Source organism: Eretmochelys imbricata, chromosome 3 (genome assembly GCF_965152235.1).
Source record: "Eretmochelys imbricata isolate rEreImb1 chromosome 3, rEreImb1.hap1, whole genome shotgun sequence".
NCBI lineage: Eukaryota > Metazoa > Chordata > Testudines > Cheloniidae > Eretmochelys > Eretmochelys imbricata.
Window position 1 is genome coordinate 197,276,939 of NC_135574.1, and position 25,505 is coordinate 197,302,443.

The window sequence follows — 25,505 nt, forward strand, 5'->3', positions numbered from 1 at the left end:
GGAGCACACGCTGGGGGCTGTTCTTGGGCCCCCGTCCAGGGCATGTGGAGGGTCCAAGGCTCCCCGCAGCAGCCTGGGCTCCCTCGGTGGCTCTTATCATGGCCAAGCTCCAGCTTCCGGCCTGGCCAGGGGGCGGGGCCTCAGGGGGAAGAGAAGGGGCAGGGGGCAGGGCCACGGAGGGGGCGGGGGCTCCTGCATATGTCCCGTTTTTGCCTTTTGAAAAGGCGGTCACCCTACCTAGCACTCTTCCTCAGTGCCTGACCCCTCTTACAGCAACAACCCCTCTCCCACTCTCTGCTCCATTGTCCTCACTCCCCACACAAAGTCCTTTGTCTCTGGCTCTTCCCCACCTGGTATAAGAAAACCATCACAGACAACACCAAGCACAATGGCTTTACGAGACAACAGTGCCTGTGCTGCATTCCCTACAGTCTAGCTTGAGGCCATTCCGCTCCCTGGATCACCGCTGAGGCGCCGGGGGGGCAATCCTGTCCTTCCGCACGTGGAAAACTAATTTAATGTGAACACGACCATGCAGCCTCAGAGCATTCCTTTGGTATGATTCTGTTTACATACCAGGTCTAGATATTTGTTCTTGAAATCTTACGTACGTGCATGTCTATGGAACCTCCGACTGTATGGTTTAAATAAGTTTTATGAAGGCTGACCTTCCTCTGATTTTCTACCAGTCTATTTATGAATTAGGTGATACTAAAAATATCTACATGTGGTATAAAAAAGTGTAGTTATTTCAGTCAATGATTGGAAAAAGAAAGGGCTGATCTTTTACTGCTCTGTTCAGAAGCTCTTACAACTTTGCTCTTTTTGATGCTAAATAAATTTTGTTTTGCAATCTCTCCTCATGCGTAAACCCTGAATCCTGTGACAGCTTTGTTGACCCATGAACACATTAATAAACAACTTGAATTTGTATTTAATCATTTTATGGAGCAAAATGGTGTGTATTTTTTAGTAAAGTGATCCATCTCTATCTAAGTGAGGTTCAGAACACCTGTGTTAATTTATGCTACAGATAGGCTCTAAAAATAGTTTGCCCTTAGAGAGTTTTGACCAAAACAAATTAACCATTATAATAAGCGTTCCCTCATTATCTGCAAGATATTATACTGCCAAAGAAATTAGATACGAAAATAGCAATTTCATCTCCTGCAAAACCGTAAGACATACAGGCTTGTACAACAAACAGTTCTGTCTCTCAGGTATGTAGTAGTCTGTGTTATATAGTCTCAGAAATTATACACAGAAAGTGTTTATTAGATCTTCAAGTCCATCCCAATGCATGTGCAAGACACTTTATAACCAACAGAGCTGAGAGAATAATTTGACATGTTCAGCCTCATTTCACGGTTGTGAATTGTCTGTAAGCTTTTGTATGTTTCTCGAATGTATACATTATTACAAGTTTACCACATAAATTTTGTAAATAATTCTTGCTCTGCAGGTTATTCACAAGTAATGAACTGCAAGTTATCAATTAGCATAATCAAATCATAGCTGTTATCGTTAGATTTGGGTGGACATGTCAAGTAGTATTGGCTTTTGTTGCCGATTGAAAAGAATGTAATTTGCAATGAGAATATCTGGGTTTGAGTTCAAAAGTTTTTGTTTTTTTCAAAAATACTCCATAATGGTCACTTAAAATTGCATGATTCCAAAACCTTTCCTTCCAGCAAACTCATTTTGCTAGAATATTGGTGAAAGTCAACATAAAAAGGGGTCTGAGCCATTTCAATTTATCTGAGCAAAAATTTACTGAAACATTTAAGGTATTTACCCAGCTTAATTTATTTATAGGTTTTTCTATGGCATGCATCACTGCTTTATCAGTGCACTTCACCTGTGTACCTACATTCATTGTGAGATATAGAACACATTAATTTTACAGACAAACAATGGAGACCAAGGAGATTAAATAACTTGCCAAAGTTCACAACAGAAGTCTGTGGCAGTGCTGGGACACAACCCAGATTTCCAAACTCTCATTCCACTACATCCTGCCTCTCTGCTATAATACTTAAGTATCTCGTATCTGCTACAAAAATCTCAAAGAGCAGGTACCTTGTTCTTGCTTCCAAAGGTTCAACATTATTAAAGCAGTATTTAAAATACAGTTATTACCTAAAGCTGTGATTTGTTTTTCCAACTTCTTCATTCTTTGTACGGTACCATCTTACCATGTGGGGTTTTCAGAATGCCTTCTTCTGTAGACCACAACAAAGAATGCCATGAACCAATGCTGGCCCATAGTTTGAGAAATACTGTCTATAGTATATGGCAATATTTAATGTTATATTTTACGTTACAGCCTCAGATTCACTCCTAGAGCTACTTCCGCTTTTTTTTTTTTTTTTGCCCTTTCTGGTCACCAAAACTGTACTCCTATTCCTGGCTAAATACACAGTCTCCATTCTGTTCTAATTCTCCTTGATCTTCTTGTGGCCTTTAACACAGCTGATTACTCCTCCCATCTTCCTTGATATACTATACTCGCCTGGGTTTTGTGACCCTGTCCTTATTGGGTCCCCGTCCCGTCCCCACCCCCCCGCTTCCAATTGTTCTTTCAGTGCCTCCTTTGGCAGCTCTTCTCCAAGTATCTCTCAGAGTCCCTCAGGACTTCACTTCTTTGGCGACTGCTCTGCCCTTCTCTCCCTCTGCATCCTACTCCAGGGTAACTTCATTTGCTCGGTGCTTTGATAATCATCTTTATACTAATGAACTACCTCTCTACACCTGCCTTGTCCCCTCTTGTCCAGTCTCACATATTCAACCATCTCTCTGATATATCATCAAGGGCCTGCTATCACCTCAAGCTTAAGGTGGTCAAGCTTAACAATACCATTCTGCGTGTCCCTAAAACTTACACCTGTGGTGTCATCTTTGACTCTTCCCTCATCTTGCCCCCAAATATCCAGACCGTCACCAAATCATGATGAGTTTTTCTCCACAACCCTTCTAAAATCTGCCTCTTTCTTTCGAACCCAATAGCTAAAACACTAGCTTATGTCATTTCCCACACTGATTACTATAACTTCCTCTTCTCTAGCCTGCCTGACAGACGTATCTCTCCTTTCGAATTTACCCAAAATGCAAAAGTCTAAATGATCTGTCTTGCCTAACCAGACCACACCACTCCCCTGTGTGAGCTGCTCCCCTGGCTTCCTGCTGAACACTGTACAAATTTTAAATTTCAGGTCCTCACATCCCACGCCCTCCACCACTTTGCCCAACCTACATATCTCTGCTCATGCTGGGTGTTGAGACTCAGGCGACAGACTCGTGCATTGCTGATACATTTAAAGAACACTCCTTGTTTGCTTATCTCTTAGAGTGGGAAGATTAGTAGTGGTAAGTGACGTTTTATCACCTACAGATCAGTAACCTTGATGGGTTGTCTTGGGACTTCCTGACTCATTGACCCGAAGTCCCTTCTTCATCGAGACAAACAGAATATACTCACCAGAACTACAGGACCGTGCTTTGATATATGTATCACAAGAGTCTATTGTATTAATTAGAATATACATCAGAACAGTGCATTCTCAGAAACAGAGTGCCTAAGCAGAGGGTGCCCAAAGCCTTAAACCACAACTATGAGAGAAGGTGAGAAGATGAGGTGATCTCCAATCCATGCCAGCCCAATAAGAGAAGGACAAGCCAACAGTAAAGACAATATTCTCAAAAAAGGCCTTTAAAGGCTCAAACTGAGTGGTTATTTGTGCAGGAGCTGTGTAAATTCTAAAAGGAAGAGGATTAAGAGAGGTGGGTAAATGCTACTAGTTATCAATTTCTCCCTCTTTCAAAGAAACAGAATGCACACGGTTGTTTACAAATGTTAAATATCACTTGAGGGTAATAAAACTCTGTGTGTGTGTGTGTGTGTGTGTGTGTGTATGTATGTGTTTGGTGGCTCTAGCAAGGAATTCAGTGTGTAATTATTCAGAAAGAAATATTAACTAATCTGCAATATGATCAAATATTTGATAATCTGTAATGAATTTCAACTTCTCTAAATGACAATTAGCATCTGAAGTTTTTATGCTTTTAATTTCTACTAAACACTGAGAAAACACTTAGATATTCATCAAAATTAATAAAATAAAATAAAATAAAATCTTCTACATCCAACTATAGGTTTCACTTGATTACATGACTGAAGATTTCACAAAGCAGAAATGCTTGTTGGCTGCCAACAATGCTTAGATATCTCTGTGATAGCCACTCAATTTAACGTAAAACTCTATACACTAAGTATTCCTCTCCTCTGTACTATGCTTATGCAATTCAACTAAATCAGCAGTTTGTATTTCCATTTGCACTCTTTTGAGCACTCACACACCTACCCTCTGGGATGTGAACAGGAACAGAGAGTGCTTGCTCAAGAGCATGTATCCAGTGTACGCAGTGAAGGGAGCAATACTGTACCCTAGCTGGTATTTCAGTGAGTCAGGTGCCTTTGCATTGATCCTGAACGTTTTGGAACGCTTCAAGACTAAAGTGACCATATGTAAATTCTGTTCTTAAATTCCTCAATGAATCTTTATTTCAAGTAAATAAAAATGTGGGCCTAGTCACTTGACAGTGTCCTTTTAACTATGATGCAGATAGGAAGTCAGAAAATATATGATAAATTAAGTTAAAGGGAAACAGCATGTTAGCTTTCATTTTCGAGACATATACGATTTATTCTGTAAACCAGTAGTTCCGAGATTATAGTCTATAGGCATCCAAGGTTCAGGAACTCTTTCTGGTGATCAACAGAATAAAGTATTTTGAGAAATTATCAATGGGAGTTGAAGGAAATGCGTTAGGAGGTGATCTGTGAATGGATCTTCTTTTTATAAAATGGAATGTAACAACTGAGGAAACACTGTTCTAGAGTCTAGACTGATACCCTGTGCAGTCAGTTACAAAAAACTACCAGATTTTTAAAGTAATTAGCCAGAGCTAAAAATAATTCATAACCTTTATTCTTATTGCTTAGAGAAAAGATCACACCAGCTCTATAATGCAGAACTTCCCAGATATTTCTTTTCAGACTAATGTTCCAAGTCAAGGAATCAAAAAGCAAAATTTTAGCTACTGTACCTTTCCCCATTTCTCAACATCAGTTTAAAATCCTCAGACATTTATAGCAAATCCATGCTGCGTTTAAGAACAGATACCTGATCTGCAGCTGCTTTTTTGTTTATTAAATGAAAAAATAACAGAAATAGAATCTCACTTAGCATATACATAATTTAATAGCCTTTGAATATTGTTAACCTGAAGTGCAGGAGAACATACAAAATGGAGCCAGTCCAGAAGAACAAGGGGAGGAAATGTCATTCTCTCTCTCTCTTTCTATTGCTAGCCCCTTCAATCTGATAGAGACAGAGCAAGAGTGTGTGAGTGTTAGTTTCAAAACCAAGAGTTAAGTCCCTGTTCCCGACTATGAAAACTCTTACACCATAATTTACAAGTACTGTTGACAGATAGCATCCATAACAAATTTACAAATCTAATAATGAGGTTTGTGATACAGGCCAAAAGTCTACACAGCACACTTAATGCAAAGTAGAATGATTAATATTAAATTAGATTAAATTAGAATAAAACATGTTTTATTTCTCAAACAAGGAGGGTTCTTTAATTTCAATATATTTTGTTTATTGTTTTGGAATTAGGCATTCAAATACTAATGTGATGGCCCAGTGTTAAAATGTAGATAAAAATTGATAAATATTATGATAACAGTGGACTGAATTAATCTCTGGGGTACCTCCATTTATTGCAATGGTTTTACACTAGGGATTAATATGGTCTGCAGTGTTTTAAGAAATTTCCACATAACAAAGAAGTTATAATCATTCTACCATATTCCTTTACAATTAACCTAGACATTGATGTCTTTTCTTTCCTTTAAAAAAAAAAGTGTGAATGTATTGTTCTTTAAATGATGGAATTATAGCCCTAGTATATAGACAATTACAGTGTATCACAACACTAGCATGATCAAGGTATAGTGTGCCCAGATACTGGGTAAACTTTCATGTGCTCTGTAGTAATTCTGCAGCCTACTGAGAGATCTTAAACTCCAGTCCTTCAGCTAACCCTCTAGAAATGAGTTGCTGGAAGGAGAGAGATGTGTCTTACAAAACACTGGAAAATGTAACAAGGAGTCTGGTGGCACCTTAAAGACTACCAGATTTATTTGAGCATAAGCTTGCATCTGAAGAAGTGGGTTTTTTACCCACGGAAGCTTATGCCCAAATAAATCCGTTAGTCTTTAAGGTGCCACCGGACTCCTTGTTGTTTTTGTGAATATGGACTAACACGGCTGTCCCCCTGATAACTGGAAAATATACCTTGTCCTGAAACGTTTTTCTAAAAGCTAATCTTGAAAACCATTTTCAGATCTCACTGTTTTGCTGGTCAAAATGCTTTAAAACAGTCTGAGAGCTGCCCACTAGATTTTGACCTAGTTTTGAATGGTTTTCAACAACCATAGTTTTGCTGTCTACACAGGTTGCCTAACTGACAAAACAGTGTTACCTCATATGGTTTTTTTACCGCATTAAAGATTCAATGCTACAGAATGCTGCCCACCTCCCCACTGCCCCCGCCACTGCATTAAAGATTCAATGCTGCCCGCCCCACCCCCATCACCAGTGGGGATCCTGAGCTGCCCCCCTCCAGCACCCATGGAGCCCCCGGGATGCCCCCGCCCCCAGATTTAGTCAGGGGTATATAGCAGAAGTCATGGACAGGTCACGGGCCGTGAATTTTTATTTACTGCCCGTGACCTGTCCATGACTTTACTAAAAATACCCATGCCTAAAACATAGCCTTACTTATGGCTAAGTTAGAAACTCTGATAATTAGGGTTTATAGTGCAAATTGGACCACTAATTAAGCACTATCTGCTTGTGACAATAGTGCAATCTTGTCACATTCTCACGACAGGGGCGATATGAGTTTGGTATATAAAGTCAGTGCTATTTTACAATTATTGCAAGTCTTACTATATTGTCATCTCCAGCAACATAAGGTTCAATTGACCACTCCCTACTCAAGGCAAAACTCCCACTGAACTCAATGGGAGTTTTACCTAAGTAAAGAGTGACTAAAGAGTACAGAACAGGGCTCTTAATCAGTAACTGTAGATGATCTGCACTTTCAAAAGTAAAATGGATTGTTCTCTTTCTTCCCCCTGCCTTTCTGATGTATAAAGAATAGTCAGAAAGGTTGGGATTTTAAAAACTACATAATAGGAACAGTACACAGTATATTTCTGTATCGTAAAGTCATTCAATTTTCATAAAACTCAGACTGAATTTGGCCCATACGTGTAAGACCTATTTCTGTTGTTTGACTATTTGTATTCTAGTAATGCCTAGAGGTTCCAGCTATAAGCAGGGTCCCATTGCATCACGCCTTGAACACCCTCATAGTAAGACAGAGAGAATCCCTCCTCCAAATAGCTTACAATCTAATAGACAAGTCAAAGGAAAGATTATTGTGCCTATTTTACAGACGGACACTGGACAAAATTACCGTACTTAATGACGGACATTGGGTGGTGGTGGGGTTTATGTCATTCAGTCATTCAATTTTTTGAAAAATTACCATGGACCACAAAATGTTTACCACGGACCCGTTGCTAACCCCTGTTTGGCTTCCTGTTCAGATAGGAAGTAGAGGGGTTAATTCCTTTTACTGAAGATGGGTGTTTGGAAGTTTAATTAATGGAGCTCCAGAGCTTCGAGATCCTCGGATGAAAAGTGAAAATATAGGGCCAAATTCAGCTTTCCTTTACAGCCCTGCAACCCCACTGAATCTGTGTGAGGGTTTCTTTTGTGGGGAGAAGATAGATTGTTTTATATTTACATTGGCATTTATCAAGTAATGTGACATTAAATTACCCTAACATTTTTGTGTAAAATGAAATTAATAAAATTAAACCCATTCTATAATCAAATTGTCATACTACCTAGTAGAAATGTTATGGATAGTTAGAAATAATGAAAGTAAATTAATTTAAAATTCAAGCATTCAGTTATTGTTCCAGAATTCTGAAGACACAGAAAAGTTATATTTAGGAAAGATTAATACAAGCAGTAAGATCAGATCCCAGGCAAAACAACAAAAAAGATAGAATAGCATGAGAACGATAGAGGACACAATAGATTTAATATAGAGTTTGAAAAGACAAGTATCATTCAAGTGTTTGGACGCAGGCTTTGGGAATCATGCAGAATTGTGCAGTAAGAGTTCTTTGGTGGTACCTGATCCATTTGTACATGAAGGATTTGTTTCATTTAGTACATATCAAATTAAGAATATTTTCTCTTGTCTATCCCTAATTTGAAAAACTATTATCCATTCTCGCACTGTTTCTGTGATAGACCTATTTCAAAAGTGTAATTTTACTCACAAAACTGTATTATCTTGCATTATCTCCTATTTAAAAATTGTTTAAAAAACCTGAAGTCTAAAGGACAAACTGATGCAACTTCCAATAGGAAGAAACAGAACACCACATCTAAAACTGGAGGAAGAGGACAAACTCAGGATCAGTTAAGAGCTAGGATAATATTAGAGATGGTGTTACTTGTTTTTAGTAAAATTAAGTATCTGAGCAAAGATATTACCCGCTAAAGATTGCTTTGGTGGCACTTCCTTCCGTTGTCTATCACTAGGGACAATGAAGGTTATACACCACGATCACACCAACTACCAGCAAGGAAGCTGACAAATAATCTGTCCATAAGCCTTGCATAAAAAGCTTCTCCAAAAAGAGAGATTTGCAGAGTGAGAAGTTAAAGAGAAACAAAAGAAAGGTACAAGAACTTGCCCTTGGGGGGGGGGGGGAATGTAGATGGGAGAAGAAAGGGCAGCAACAGGAATTCCTAATGAGTAATCTTGTCATATGTGCACCTCCCATCCTATCAATAAGGAAAGTGAAGGACATACAGTGGATGTAATGAGCAGTAACACATGGAAAGTTTTCCTTATTGTGCCACTTGAACTCTGAGGAAGAGATCCTCATATGCAGAAAGATCTAGCCGACAGTGTTTTATGGAAGTTTGTAGAGTGAGCCACATTGTCACCTTACATTTCTTGAAAGTAGCGGCTTCAATCTCATAGCCCAGGAAGTTATGAACCCTCTACCATCCTTCTAGCAGAGTTCGATACTGGTGTTTGGTTGGCTTGTAAGCAGGTAAGAGGAAGTCCATTGCCCATCTGGTAATAGTGGTTTTGTAGCAGACTTGTTGTTGTTGCAGCTTTCAGAACAAACAAGCATTAAATCTTTCTCAACTTTTGAACAAGAGAAGTAGGACTTCACACACATTTAACCCTCACGGACCTAAGTCATCCATCCTTAGGAAACTGGTCAGGTAGGAAGAAGAAATTTGTTGAATTCTGTGTGCACTTCTGAGATGAACTTCTGTGAAAGTCAGAAAAGCCACTTGCGATGGGTTGGATCACAGAAAACCCCTTGGGTACTGCCAATTGATGTGCCTAGACTACTTCTGACCCTGTATTTCCTGGCAGCTTGGGACTTCAGTGCCCTGCCTGGTTTGAGCCAGACATATTAGCCTGCTGCAAACTCAGACCCAGGTCTGAACCACATCCTCTAAAAGCTGCAGGCTTAACTGAAAACAGCTTAAGAAGTGTTCCTGTCTTTAACACTCAGATGCCCAACTCCCAATGGGGTCCAAACCCCAAATAAATCTGTTTTACCCTGTATAAAACTCAAATTGTTCACCCCCCTATAACACTGATAGAGAGATCTGCACAGCTGTTTGCCCCCCAAGGTATTAACACATACTCTGGGTGAATTAATAAGTAAAAAGCAATTTTATTAAATACAAAAAGTAGGATTTAAATGGTTCCAAGTAATAACAGACAGAACAAAGTGAAACACTAAGCAAAATAAAATAGAACACGCAAGTCTATGCCTAATACAGTAAGAAAGTGATTACAGATGAAATCTCACCCTCAGAGATGTTCCAGTAAGCTTCTTTTACAGACTTGCCTCCTTCTAGTCTGGGTCCAGCAATCACTCCCACCCCTGTGGTTACTGTCCTTTGTTCCAGTCTTTTTCAGGTAACCTTTGGGGGTAGAGGCTATCTCTTGAGCCAGCTGAAGACAAAATGGAGGGATCTCCCAGGGGCTTAAATAGACTTTCTCTTGTGGGTGGAGACCCCCTCCTCTCTCCTATGCAAAATCCAGCTCCAAGATGGAGTTTTGGAATCACATGGGCAAGTCACATGTCCATGCAAGACTGAGTTCCTTACCAGCCAGGCCACATTCCTGGGAAAGCTCAGATGTGGACTGGCGTCTCCAAGTTCATTAAAAGAAAAGGAGTACTTGTGGCACCTTAGAGACTAACCAATTTATTTGAGCATAAGCTTTCGTGAGCTACAGCTCACTGCATCCGATGAAGTGAGCTGTAGCTCACAAAAGCTTATGCTCAAATAAATTGGTTAGTCTCTAAGGTGCCACAAGTACTCCTTTTCTTTTTGCGAATACAGACTAACACGGCTGTTACTCTGGATCCAAGTTCATTGTTAGCTTAAGTGTTTCTTGATTGGGCACTTAACTTGCAAATTCCTTTCTAAAGAAGCTAACCAAATGCTTTACTAAGGCTACTTAAAATTAAACAAGTACACAGCCAATATTCATAACTTCGAATACAAAAATGATACATGCACAGAAATAGGCTGAATATATTCAGTAGATTATAACCTTTGCAGAGATATGTTACATGGCATATGTAGCATAAAACATATTTCAGTTATGACATATATACATTCATAAGCATATTTTCATAAAGCATTATGGGGTGCAACGTCACACCACTATTGCAAGACTACTTAGCTAAAATGCATGTAGACATGCCCACAGAAAAGAATGGAAAGATACTGGCCTATAGCAAGGATAGAGCTCAGTTCTCCCCAACTGTTTGACCAAGGAAGGAATGCTATGAAAGCAAGATTAACAAAAAAGTAGAAAGAGGAGGAGGAATCTGATATTGAAGGAAGTGAAAGGGAATTTTCTGATCCTGTTCGGAAGGGGGAAGGGGACAAGATTCTGGAGTGCTGGGGAAGCAGGTCCTTATGGGATGGTGTCTTTTGGTGGTTTTAAAAGAGCTTGGACACCCTTCTTGAGTAGACGAGCAAGTCTGGATTTTGCATCCACTCCAGTATACCAGTTCTTCACTCAAATTTGGTCCCATCCTACTGTGGCTACTCCATTATTCCATTCTACTTGCATCAAAGATGGAGTCACAAAGAAAGGAAGAGGCCTGAGTGGAATCAAAGATCATGTATTATGAACCAACTGGCCATCCTAGTTAGGGTTTCTTCCCTAAGCAGCAAAATACCCTTTTGTTCAGATGGCCTGACAGACCATATGCAATTCTTCTAGTCTGGATGTAACAAGATAGTCTGCAAAAAAAAAAGATACCTTTTCTAGGTCCACCTTCAGCATCCTGAGCAGAAAGGCCAAGTGAGTGGCAATGCAGAGGGAGACAGCCACCATCTCTTAGGCTCTACAGAGTGATAGGTCAGCTTTCTAGCTGCAGAACTTAGCAGGACAGTCAGAAAATCTGTAAAGTGTGGACTTGGATGAAAACTTTTGCATCCATCCTAGGGACATGGAACATCCTCTCATTTGGAGTCATGAGGTGCCACTGGACAGTAATGAAAGCATTTCTGTGTGCACATGCTGCTCTATGTCCAAAATAGAAGTACATTAAAGCCAATAGTTAAAACTAAAAAAATCCTCATGCCAACTTGAAAATATAGACTGTCTCCTCATTTAGCTGTCAAAAGAAAAGTGTTGCCCTGCATTTTGCTTGGTGCAAGTACTGTATAGCATTAGTAAACTCCCATCAGCTTTTGCATTCATGATAGTTTTTTCTAAAATATAAATTGTCAATGGTTCTTTGCAGCTAATATTGAAGCTCTTACATTTCTTTCTAGGAAAGCACTTTAAAACTGATTCTTTCCATAATTATTTTTCTTACACAAGATGCATTTTAAACATTATTTTCTGCTTCCTGGATGGGAATGAAGCAAAACTGCAACATTTAATCACTTCAGTCATTTCAGAACAGGATTACAGCTTCAGGCAGTACTGCAAGCTCTATTGCAGGGAAACAGGTCCCCACTGTATGGGACTATACAAGGAAAGACGATATGGAAAATCAAAGCTGATGTCCTCACGAACCAACTCAAATCAATCTAACATTTCCAGAGTTACCATGGCATCTCTTAGCATTCACCCTTTGATGGAAATAAAACCTAGTCTTGGATATAATGCCAGCTGAAAAATCCAAAGCTACTGACAAGACAATTATGCCCTTAAAATCAACAATATGTTTGGGTCTCAAATCCCTATTTCTGTTATTACTTTTTGAGAAGCTACAAACTTTAGGTAAACGTGTAAAAAGACAAGATCTCTGGCCACAAAGAGCTTACTGTTCAATTCCCTGTTTTACAGTTTCACTGACTGAGGGATGGTTCAGCAGGATTGTGTCCTCTAAGCACATCTATGTGTGAGTGGGAAATTTCTTCTCTGTGGAAATTTTCCCTTGCCCAGTCTGAGGTTCTCTCTTATCTCCAAATCATTCTCCACTAACTACTAGACACACGGAATTTGAACTATACTTTATGTTCTTAAAGAAGCTATTAGAGGCCTGATCCTGCGAACCCTTGCTCATGTGAGTAATCTTTCCTCATGCTAGCCATCAGCTCCACTGAGCCTACTGACATGCATAATGACTGCTCACTTGAAAGAGAGGTTGTAGGATCCACATTTTTTATTTTATTTAGCAGCTTCTCATTACAAAAGGGTTAAGATTATTTTCTAGTGTAGATCTGGTACTGGCCACTGTCAGAGACAGGATACTGGGCTAGACTGACCATTGGTCTGACCTTATATAACAGTACTTATATTTCACACACTTTTGTACCCAGTAAATGTACTATATTTTTGGCAGCGTGGCCTCCTTTGTTACTTCCTTTTATCACTAAGTGAAGTCCAATTCTAATTATTTCTGAAATGTATTATCCCTTTTCAAAACTAAGCTCCTTAATACCTCCACCTGGAAAAGGGACATATTCAGTTGACCGTCACAAGATAATTATAATCTTGAAGTAAAATCCATCCTGATGTGCCATTGTCTCTCTCTTCTCTTAAGAGAAGAAAGAAACCACTAGTCATTCTTGGATCCTGAGATTCAAAAATCTTTGTTTTCTAATGGACTGGACAATGAACCTGTGTGAATCCAACAGCATGAACTTTCATGGGAACTGTTTGGTTACAGCAAAATCTGGTTCTCTTTGTTTCAGTGTTTTTATTTTTGTGTTTCTCCCAGAAGAGAGCTGACCCAGATGATAGATTTGTTTGTTTTTTAACCTTCTGGCATGTCGTAAGTTACTTTTTAATGTTCCTTATTACTGGGTCTTCATATGATCCATAAAATCCATTGTAAAACTAAAATTAGTGTAGGTTTACAGATGTTAAGTGCACATTAATTTGTTTGTTATGCTTAACAAACATAATTGACAAAAATAAACTCCAAATTTATTTTGATTATTAAAACCAAAGTATGCTCCTGGTCTGGAAGATCTAGCAATTACAAAACATTAATTATGTTTTGCAGAGATGACAAACAATTTAGAACCAGAACCACACCCATGCTGGATCAGAACCAAGTTAGCTACAGCTATGTTTTTAAACAGGATTGTTTCTACCACAGTTTTCTTGATCAGTGTGGTAATTTTTTATAATATTAGCCAAATCACACTACAGACTGCTTTCTCTTATCCCACAAGCAGTCTATAATAGTATTGTATATAAACATGATTCTAACACTATTCTTGGATCTAAAGATCCCTTTCCACACTGGTAAGCGCAAATCATACTAGACCCTGCTAGTAACAACCACATTTATAAATGTGGCTATGTAGCCTGATTCTTTAGGTGTTATTGATTATATTTCCAATTAATTCTAATTCAAAGAGCTGGGGGACTCTAGGGTTCTATTACCAGAACCAGGCACAACAGAATCAAGGTTATTAAGTTCAATATCTGGTCAGGAACCCTGGTGAGCACAATGGAGACACTCACACTGAGGGCAGAGCAAAGCTTTAACCACTTTTATAGCACAATTAGTAAAGACAGAAAAGCTCCACTCAACTTAAAATGCCAAAAATACAGAGTTAAGGTGATATTTTGTACCATTCCTCTCACACATGCTCATATATTCAAAGGTCCAGCCCCATTCCTGGCATGCCAAATGAGTCCAATGATCCAGACCAACTGAGAATGACCACCCACCTACTTACATGGTGGTTTGGCGTATCAGAGAACTTAGGGCCTGTCATGAATATTCATTTGAAAGCCCAGCCTCTCTTGTTCATATCTAACTTCCTCACCCTAATAATGTTGGGGTGCTGTTTATCCCATAGGTTAGTATGGTAACAAATTTAACTTATTACCATATGCATCAATTAGTTGCCAAGGGAAGTTCAATGTTCCTTTGGTTACCTGGTAGCATTTTAAACACTGACCCCCTTAAGTTTTAAGTTCCCCGAAACTCAGGGTAATTGTTGTGCCATTTATCTATGCTAAAGGTCATAGGCCTCAAAGCCTCATGCTAACTTACTTATGCCATATGATAAATGCTTAAGCCAATATCTGAAAGGATACAGGCCTGTAGTTTCCTTGTGTTCTAGCAAAATAAAATGCTAAATTTGGCTCTATAGGCTACAGCTATAAACACGTATTTGATACTGATTCACATGAAAATCAGGGAGATATTTCCATCTCCCTGTGCAGCACATTACAGTACAAATCTTTATGCCTGTACTTAAGACCATTCCCCTAAAGCTATTGCAACACAATGGAATGAGCTGCAGATAAGCAGAGAGCTGTAAGCAAATAATTTCAAATGAATTTCTTCTAAATTAAATACAAGAACTTTGTGGTTGGAATTAAATATTTCTGAGGTTTAGTCATCCCAGAATCAAAGCAATGAAATGTTTATAAGAATTATTTGACAAATCCACATTGATTCTGTGACAGTATCTAAGCACACTGTGGTATCGGACTGGAATGCTGTAGTGTTTGACCACATTCCAGAAACCTGCAGGTGTTGCAAGTAAGACAAGCTCTGTTTTCGATTCCAGTTTTCTTAGGGCAATTAATTCCTGGTGTTGTTCATTGTAGGAGACAAGCCCTATCTACTTTAAAAACAGCAGGATAAAATTTTTGCTCTTTTCTTTTGTGCCCACAAATCTTAATTATGATGGTTGCTTTGGGCGCTCATGTGTATACAACATGCAATCACACTGTAATTTAGCCCACATTAATGTCCAATAAGCTAGTCACGTATGTGAGTACGCACGCGTGTGTGTGTACACATAAAACCGCCTAAATTACTCGAAGCCCAGAAAGAGCTCAAATCTATTCCTGAGGAGATGATGTAAAAGAGAAAGTGAGGGGCTTGGGAGAGGGAGAAAGAATTGTGCCACATTTTTATGCAAACACTGATTTTGATAAGAATTAGCAACTCGACAGATCTATATTTTACTAAAGATATAAGGTGACAAAAACACACTGTTCAAGTTGTAGCCCTAACATGTGGGATTACTTCACACATAAAACAGGTACGTTATTATCGACACACAACTGTCATAATACAGCAAGGCTAAATAGGGGATATCAAGGAACACACAGGTAACATTTTTATCAATGTAGATGAAATCAGAACATTCCATTGACTTCTAGAGAGATCATCAGGTTTCCTGTGAAACTTCTGGATTTCTAATCCCATAAGAATCTAAAACCAAGTAAGACCTTTGATATCTATGGCCATGTCTATACTAGAGATTTTCCCCAATTCCAGTAATTGAGGGCCAACCACTGGAGTAGCTGTTTACAACCAGTTGAGCTTATCCTGACTGACTGTTCTTGGAGTTAGCACCAGTACAGCAAAATCAGTGACTGGCCACTAAATCGCAGATCATACGGGGCAAATTCCCAGTGAAGATAAGGCCTGTGTGTGAATGGGTGTGTACAAACCCCTTGAAGGAGAGTTACAAGAGTATCTGAGAAATTATAGTTAGCTATTTTCTAATCAGAAAAGTGAAAATGCCATAGATGGAAAGGAAAACAATACAGTCCCAAAACCTGGAAAACCCAGAAGGGCTTGTTATAGTCAGATTTTTATGCAAATAATGAGATCCCGTTTACAAAACTCAAGGTATATCTTATACCTCAGGTAAATATCAAACACAACCTGTTTAACAAAGCCTTTGATTCTTTTTTTGAGAGATGACTTAGCTGTCAACAATACAATGTGGTATTTTCACTGTGTGGTGGAAGGCAACTCTACTGAAAAATGTTAAGTCTCTGCCATGCTTCTAATCAGGGTAACTTAGCCAGAGTTATAGAAGCCATTCCTTTTCTGTTTAGATTTTTATACCATACCCATAAATAGTAATATCCAAGTACACATCATCCACAAAAACACATGCAAAAAAGCTGATGAAAAGTCTCCTGCTTATACAGATCATATGACTAAAATGCTCATCTTGGACTCACAAAAGCCTCGGTTTTCTCCACTGTTGACTTTTCCCTTCTCAAATTCTCAATTTATGTATCTTTGCTCAGCACTAAACCTTAGATGAGTCTAAAAGGCAAGTTCTGAATGCAGTGATGGGTAAAAGACACAAAAGCTATAAATAAAGTATATATTCAAAGTCTCAAGCAAAAGAAATATTTAAAAGCATTTGATCCTGTGAGGAAACAGTTGAGGGAAGTTTCTTGTGGGTTGTTTAAAGAAAAGCCATAAATAAAGAGGCTAACCCAACTCCTGTTTCAGTCAATGGCAAAACACCTAAACGTCAACTGGAGCTTTAGCATGCCTTAAAATTTTGAATGCTACAGTGTTAGCATAGTTTAATAGCATTTGCCACAGCATTTCAGCACAAAACACAGAAGTCTTCTAACATATGAAACCATTCTTTTTTAAATAAATGTATCTGGCTTTTCATATATTCCTGTACCTTGCTTTTCAGTCTCAAGAATTTATGTTGAAGCGAGTCCAACTAAAACCACGGCCTGATAGAAATATTAGCGGGGAGGCAAGAAGATTTTTGCATAAAGTATGAACAGCATCCTACAAATGAAGCACAGAAAATGAAACCTTGGTAGTTTAGTCAAATGATATTTAAAGAAATGCTCTACAGCTACATCAAGCCCATGCACACTTGGTTTCCTGGGTAAATATATTAAATTTTCTAAACAACATTTAGTTAAGTTTAAAGTTGAGGTTGCTAAGTGATTCTCTGTTTAAAAGAACAGCTTTGAAAAATGTGAGTTACAAAACAAACATGCAAATACATGGCAATTCTCAGAGAAGGTAGCAATGAAGCACATAATAGCAATTTGTACAGTTAAATGCATAGCATTAATACAATATACTTCACTTATCTGCATAGTGATCACAGTCTATTTACTTATACACATGTAAATATCTTTACTGTAATCTGCCTCTCACCCAACCTCAACCCTGTCTATTTATCCATCAGGTATGCTGGTCATAGTTCTGCACTCTGAGCACTCCGGGGCAAGAACTGTCTTTATTTTACTCATCCACACAGCATCTGGCAAAAAAGGACATCTAGGCACTAACACAATATAAACAATAATAAATCCATCTAACCAAATTATGCCCTTCAGGAATATGAATTTACAAGTGAAGAGATTACATACAAAAAGAAAAGGAGGACTTGTGGCACCTTAGAGACGAACCAATTTATTTGAGCATAAGCTTTCGTGAGCTACAGCTCACTTCATCGGATGCAACTCACGAAAGCTTATGCTCAAATAAATTGGTTAGTCTCTAAGGTGCCACAAGTCCTCCTGTTCTTTTTGCGAATACCGACTAACACGGCTGCTACTCTGAAACCTAAGATTACATACAGTACATTAAGAAGTCAGGTAACACATTATTAAAATGATGTTAATTCACCCAAAACATACTATATGTGAACTTGTTTCACCTACAGGTTCACATGAAGATTTCTCCCCTATATTAAAAAAGGAAAGCATTTATATTTAACTTTAACGTATTTCCAACTTTTTTGGGAAATAGTTTTTAACTTAGAAGAATAAGAATTTACTATTTCCAGAACACGGCTCTGCTCCCAGTGCAACAGTGAAAACACACAAACATACACAGCATCCGTCCTGCCCCATCAGTGCGCGTGCACGCACGCACAAAAACACATGTGTGCACACACACACAGCATCTGTCCTGCCCCATCGGCTTCCCTGCATCAGATTCTCTCTCTGTCAGAACTCACTGACAACCACCCTGGGCAACCCCTGACAACTCACAACGGTGGCATTTTTACATATTAGTTCCATGTTTGTCACACAGGGAAAATGGAAGCTGCAAGGAAAAGATGAGGCTGGATATTTTACATATATATTTATTTTTACATAGGAGCACAAGTTTCTTCGCATACTGTAACACTTATTAAACTAAGAGGCAGTGGATGGACTAGAAAGATGGTAACAGGGAAAGAAAGGAGAGCTTCTAAACCAGTGGTTCTCAAATCTTTTTTTTCCCCGCAGACCACTTGAAAATTGCTGAGGGTCTCGGTGGACCACTTAATGATCTTTCCAAATGGTGTTTGTACCATTAGCTAACTATTGTAAAGTGCTTTGGATAAAAGTGCTATATATAAAAAAACTTAATAAACTTTTTTTGTTCTACAAATAAAAGCACACAACTCATATTTTCATATCAGTAGTTTTACCTTTCTAATGCGATGTATGTGCCCTCTCTCCCCTGCTGCGGCAGGCGATGAGCTGGGGCTGGGAAGGGTGGGAGGGGGTCTCTTCCCCGCCACAGCAGCCACAGAGCTGGGGCTGGGGCGGAGGAGGGGTCTCTCCCCAGCAGCCGCAGCCCTGGAGCTGGGGAAAGTCGCCTCTTTCTCAGGCCGCCTCAGCCCTGCATATCCCAAATTCCCCCACCCCCTCTTCTCATCCCACTGCCCCCCCCCCACTTACTCCCTATTCCTCTCAAGGCCACCACCTCACCTTACATGTGCATCTTCTCCAGGGTCCAGGCACCTAATTAGTGGAGCCATGCCAGCGTGGCTCCACTAATTAGGTGTGTGGTCCTTCATTCTCTTGTGTGTGGCCGCCCAGGCATGCATCTTAGAGGGAACTATCCGCGGACCACCTGAACGGAGCTCGCAGACCACTGGTGGTCCACCGACGACAGTTTGAGAACCTCTGTTCTAAACTACTTCCCACCCTATGCACGGTGAGGGGTTAATATTTCCTTTCCAAACACCCTCATCTTGAATTTTCTTTGGCTGCAGTTGTCCCAGCTATGTTTTTTTCTGAGTCTTATAAATGTCAAGAGTGTTCCTCATTTATTTGCATACAATCCTTAAATACATTTATTTAACTATAGGTAAATGTTCATCTGTACACATAGGAGGTCCAAGTCAAATAAATATCGTTCCTCAATCTGAATCTTCTTTCCCAACCCACACAGTTAATCTTTAAAGAAAACTCAGTTAAAAACAAGACAGACTTTTTTAAAAAGTTCGCTATGAACCAGACAGTAGAAATAGCTCTGTTCCATGAATACTTTCTCTGTGTGCCAAATCAAATATATTTCCCATCACAACAGAGAACTCAAACGAATATCAGTTAACACAATTGACCTTTTTAAACATCTTGATGCAACAAGGTTTTCCAATAGTGAGATTATTGTACCAAAAAGAAAATATTTTAGCACTTTCATCAAAGATTAGTTTTAAGAAAACACCAGAATTAGCAAATGTGACAACTGAATTTTTCAGAATCTAGACAACTGTATACATATTACATTAAATAAAACCTATTTGAAAAGAACATTAAAGTTCCAAAGTCAAGCACTCAAAAATTAGGCAATGCCAGAATTAAAGTTCTCTGTACAACCCTAATTCACCCCATTGTGCATATGTATTATGATACTGTCTTTAATTATACAACCACATACTATATTTTCCATGGGACCCGTGCCTCATTTAGGGTATAGGATGGACTGTGCTCAGGGAATTAATCAGGGTTGTGGAATGAGTAGGGCTGTTGTCTGCAGGAGCCCTGCTTTATTTGTTACAAAAGTTGAAAGGTATGTAGTGAATGAGACAGGGAAATGCAGAAAGAGAATGGATGATCTGATGGTTAAGGCAGTTGAAAGCTGCCCTGGAAGACTGGATTCTCTCTCTCCCTCTGCCACAAAGTTCCTATGGAACGCTGGATAAGTCAAACTTTTCAAAGGTTGGCACTAATTGTGTGTTCTTCATTTTCTGAGTGCCCCACTTGAAAAAATTGCATCCTGGTTTGCAGAACAACTGAATACTTCTGACTGCAACCGAGTCCAGAGAAGTTGTGCTCTGAACATGAAAAGTGTACGTAAGTATTGTGCTTCATTTCCTCATCTTTAAAATGGAGATTATATATACCACCTCACCTTCCTGTTGAAGATAAACTTTATCATTTGTGAAGCACACAGACAATACAGTGATAAGTATTATAAAAAAGCCCATGAGGAAATGAACAGTTCTGATTTTGAAGCAGAGTATGAAGGGTGCTAAGCCACACAAACAACGCAAACAAAATATTTAACAGCTACCCAATTCGGTGAACCCTCTCCATCCTGTGCAATGAATGAGGCAGTAATTCCGTGGAACAAATAGCATATAATCATGTAATTAAAGACTACGTGCATGCATTATTATACAAAGGAGGAAAATTAAGGTTATGTCACAATTACAAAGGCTAACAGCACCTCTAACCACTCCTCATCTCTTTGAGTGTATGACAGATATGGCAACTTTCTGTCACATCCTTAGGAATTCTTAATGAATTAAGTTTCATTATCTTTGGGGTCCACTGCATTAAATGAATGGTTTATGTATTACTGTGGGACGGGATTGTATATAATCTCTCCAGGGGGGAGATGTGACAGATGTGAGATATGGGTGTTCCAAAAAATATACTGAAAATGTACCAAACAAAAATAGACTTTTGGGACATTAAATGTTAAGTGGATTTCCTAGAGCACGGGTCCCCAAATGGTGGGGCGAACCCCCTTCGTGGGGGCACAGCTGGCCTGGGCCAGCCCCCAGAGTGGGCAGGGAGTGCCACCCAACCCCGCTCCACCCCCAGCTCAACTCTGGCCCCACCCCCAGCCCTGGCTCCTGGCCCCACCCTGCAGCTCCGCATCTGACAGCGGGCCCAGCTGTGGCTCTTCTCCAGGCCCCGGCCCCGCCCCCAGCCTCAGCCCCTGTCTGTGGCTTCATTCCTGGCTCTGACCTCACCCCCAGTTGGGGTCCCAGCCTCAGCTTCCTTATCTCTGTCTGCGTTCCCTCCAGCTTCCCCCATCCCAGGAGTTCCCAGCTGTGGAGGAGCACAGATAGGTGTAACATAGGGTGTGACCCTGAAAAGTTTGGGGACCACTGACCTAGGGAGAGGTTAATGCAAATTCCCCACCTCTGGTTATGCAAAAATGCAGCCTTTTAAAGCTATGCCTTGAGGAGAGGGTGATTACCTGTTCCAGAGACCAGAGATCAAAGGCCTGGAACTGTATAAAGAATGGCTGTATTGATCAGCCGACCTGTGACAATTATGAACTTGTAACTCACAGGGAAAACTCAATTGTGCGTTTTGAATGACTGACACCTGGAAGAGCCTAAGGTTGGAGGCAGGGGAGCTGGACAATTTGTATAGTGGGGTGCTGAGAGCCACTAAACCAATCTATAAACCCTGGATATGATGGAAACCACTTCAAGCCAGGGGATGCGGCAGCACCCCCCAGTTCTAGCACCTATGTTTGGAGCTGGAGGTGACCTCTGCTAAGCTTTTTAGCATGCGTGCAGACTCTTGTATTGGTTTTAATGTGTTTTCTCTGTAATGCTTTCATGTTAAGAATAAATGTGCTTTCTTAGAAAGAGTTGTGTGGTAACATATAACTTCAGGCAATGCACTGGTCATAGCCTCTGGAGAGAAAGCAAAGCACAGACACTGGCCTTCTCAGCAATCTGGCTTGCTAGGGATATATCAGTGTAGCCAGGGAAATGCAGCCTTAAAAAGATTCCCTGGACAGGAGAGAGTCAGATGTGGGTCTCTGCCCAAGAGATGACGACTGGGAGCTAGAAACCTAGAGTGGGTGCCCTGGAGGGACCATGAGGAGGGAATACAGGTGCAGTTGCCCTAAAACTGTGACAGAGCACATGCCCCTTCAGGTCGCAGGCCATCACTTCTCTTGGGATGGAATCACACAACTCTCTCACCCTCAGACTAGCCTTGGGTTGCAGTACCCTGTGTATCAGCAGGGATTACCTCAGCAGGGATTATCCAGTACCTGCAAGTTTGTACTTTCTGGGAACAACAACAGTAGTAAGCAGTGTCTTCCATAAAACACTAAACAACTTCCGTAAAACAAATTATTATTTGTTTAAAACAAAAGCACTTAAGGGAAAACAGGTCTTAAAACATACTAGGCACATGTCAAACTTTCCTAGATATCTTCCATATGGGATTCTGAAAAATCTAAGCTTCCTATAGACTGGTCTAACCTTCTTACAGACTGCCCGAGACCTCTAGAGTCTCCCTTAAATCACAAGCCATTTCTTCCCCTCCGGCTCTGTTGTTCAGTCTTTCTGATCTCCAAGTTCCCAGCCTGGCAAAACAAGCTTTCCTCTTCCTTGGAGACAGGATTTAAGACCCTTAAACTGACAGCTTTGCCCATTGTCTTTCAAGTGTGCACTAGGGTGTCCTTATCTGGAGCCTTTGTCTTCATCCAGGCTGGTCTTCCCACAGCCCACTATTAAACTAGATCAATGCATTCATATAGGTAAGTCTTATGACCCAATATATAGTAACTCACCCTCACCTACCAAGTCACATACAGTGTTCATAAAATCATTACATCTCAGAATTAGATTACTATGTACCAATTCCACAACCATCACAGGTTGCATTTGGAATTTTCAAACTCTAAATTGCTTTTCTTAATGTTCTTTTACTGTGGGTTTTTTTTGTACATAACATATTTTAGAGAGGTTTTCTATGTCCACTCATCCATTTATAAGATCTATATTTTATCCCTATCACACATATAGCTTTTCATTCAGAACCAGGTCTCTAATGCAGCAGACAGCAATACCTTGTCTTTCAGGGTGTACTGACATCAACTCAACACCCCTATAACTATTTTCCCCACCAAAACAGTGAAACTGTAATCACCAGTCTGTCCTCCTATTCTGCATAAATCTCCTATAAAATGTAGTTTGGGAAAGAAAATCTCTGCAATCTCCCACCTTCCTGAGCAGGAAACAGCAACACAATCTGTTCAAGTGAGGAAGATGGCCACTGACTGCTATGTAAGTTACAATTTGAATAGTGTATGATATAGCCAAAATGACCTAAGCCCTTTCTAGTAAATTTCTTCACTATCATTAATATTTTATCAGAACATAGAAGTTGCCAAAGTGGATCAAATCAGTGGGCCATCCAGTCTCCAATAGTGGCCAGTACCCAACACTTCAGAGAAAGAAGGGGCGTGACACGTCCTTATCTGACAGTGATGTAATGACCTGCCTATAATGGGAGGTGCAAAGTACAACTGCACATCAAGTATTTTTATGTAAATTCAATAATAATTTTTATATGATTCATGCAGTGAGAGACTGACAGGTAGGTCAGGTGTTCTTTGCAAGTCTCCCAATGCTTTTCCCCACAAAGAACAGTTTTTCAAGCATTCTCCATTTGTTCCCAACATATAAACAAGATATTTGTAAGCAGAAGTAGGTTCCAATCTAATTAAATTTGATCACACTCTAGCTTTTTCGTAAACAGTCCTACTTCATAGCCATCTTTCTAAGCACCCTGATACTGGGATATTTAAGTGCTCCATTTCCATAAAAGCAGGCAATTTAAAATTAACCGCAGCTCATTTAAAATGACTGCTTCGAGCAGAAGTGTAATTTTCTAAAAGGAGTTATTGCTTCTGACCATGCTACATTGCACTGATGATCTGTCATGCCTCAGATATTACTTAAGACAACATATAGGGCTACTGTAACTTCCTACATAATGTTACACTGTGGCTCTATTCAAGCTTGGGTTCTTTTAAGATGCTTCCTTCCAGGCTGCATTCTTGAAAATGACATCATCATGCTAATTCTTCCAAATCCTTTGTCATATTTACAGCTTAAGTGGAATGCAAATTTTACAGTACCTTAAAGTGAGGTTCTGCTTTTGAAGGTGATTTTATAAAAATGGCATCCTTGGATTCGACATTTATTACCTCTCAGTGATCAGATATGATCAGTTTACATGTCAAAACAATTTTTCTGACTATCAGGAATCTTGCAAATTCAAATGAGGCTCAAAAGCCTTGCCTACATTTGGGGATTTGTCCCCATTCCAGCAATTGGTGGCCAGCAACTGATGTGGCTACACCAATGAAAACCCCAAGTGCAGACAAGGAAAGCTGTGATTTGCACCAGTGGAGTTTAACCTTGCTTAACCATAGGCAAGCTGTATTCTTTCCTTATCACACCTCACCAACGTAACAGAGTCCAAAATATGCTTTCAGACATGCCTCTGCAACCTTGTTGCCTTTAACAGATTTGCATGGGTGCAGCTGATTAGATAATTCTGATACACTGGAAGGAATAGAATTCTGCTACTCTATGCGGATGTTTTAAATTGGATCAATTTGAGTTAATATGGTTTCAGAAGACTGGCATGCACATGACACAACCCATCACTGTACACTACACATTTATTGTGAACTCTGGAGTCTTCTTGCGAAGTGGACTAGGTTTGCTTCGAACTGTATTAGTTCGGTCTTTTGGTTACGTGCATGCGATTGCTGTGCACCATTTTTTGCTTGCTTCTGGTGGCTAGACCACAGTGCTTTGCAGGTTGAGTGACTGACCTGTACATTTACTTGTGTGCCTCCCTGCCCTGGGGTCAAGTTTCCAGGACTGCCCTTCCCCCTTTTAAAACCGCAGAGCCAGATTTTGCCCCCTCTGCTTCTGGATCCCAGTATATCATCATTCTGGTGATATAGGCTCGATAGCACTCTAGTAGCCCCACAACATGCCTTGCACAGCTGCCTGGAGCTGTGCTGAGACCACCCTCTGGGAGAAGTATCGATTCAGGAAGCTCTTGTGGCCAGCCACAGGAACAAGGACCTTTTTGTGGGCATAGCAAAGCAGATGTCTACTAAGAGTCATGACTGGGACGCCAAACAGTGCCAGATAACGAGCAAGCAGCTCAAGACAAAGTACACTGAAATGAGGGATAACATTAGGCAATCCAGCAGGGTACATGTGACCAGTCCAGTTTTTGGTGAACTGGACAAGATTCTACATTACAGTATGAACCATCCCAGGCACTGCCCGGGA

General features: G+C 40.0%; 1 protein-coding gene across 7 annotated transcripts in view; it reads right to left on the bottom strand.

The window, feature by feature from the left end:
* Positions 1-25,505, bottom strand: part of COMMD1 (copper metabolism domain containing 1) — a 149,222-nt gene that overhangs the window by 54,633 nt on the left and 69,084 nt on the right. Inside the window, exons 3-4 of one of the 7 annotated variants that reach the window (XM_077814064.1) lie at positions 17,085-17,197; positions 11,438-11,453 (exon numbers count right to left, since the gene is read on the bottom strand). The exons of the other annotated variants lie outside the window; for them this stretch is intronic. Of the exons in view, the coding sequence (XP_077670190.1) occupies positions 17,099-17,197 (99 nt within the window). The 3' untranslated portion in view covers positions 11,438-11,453; positions 17,085-17,098. Of the gene's footprint in view, positions 1-11,437; positions 11,454-17,084; positions 17,198-25,505 lie in introns of those variants that run through there. 7 annotated transcript variants of the gene reach the window in all.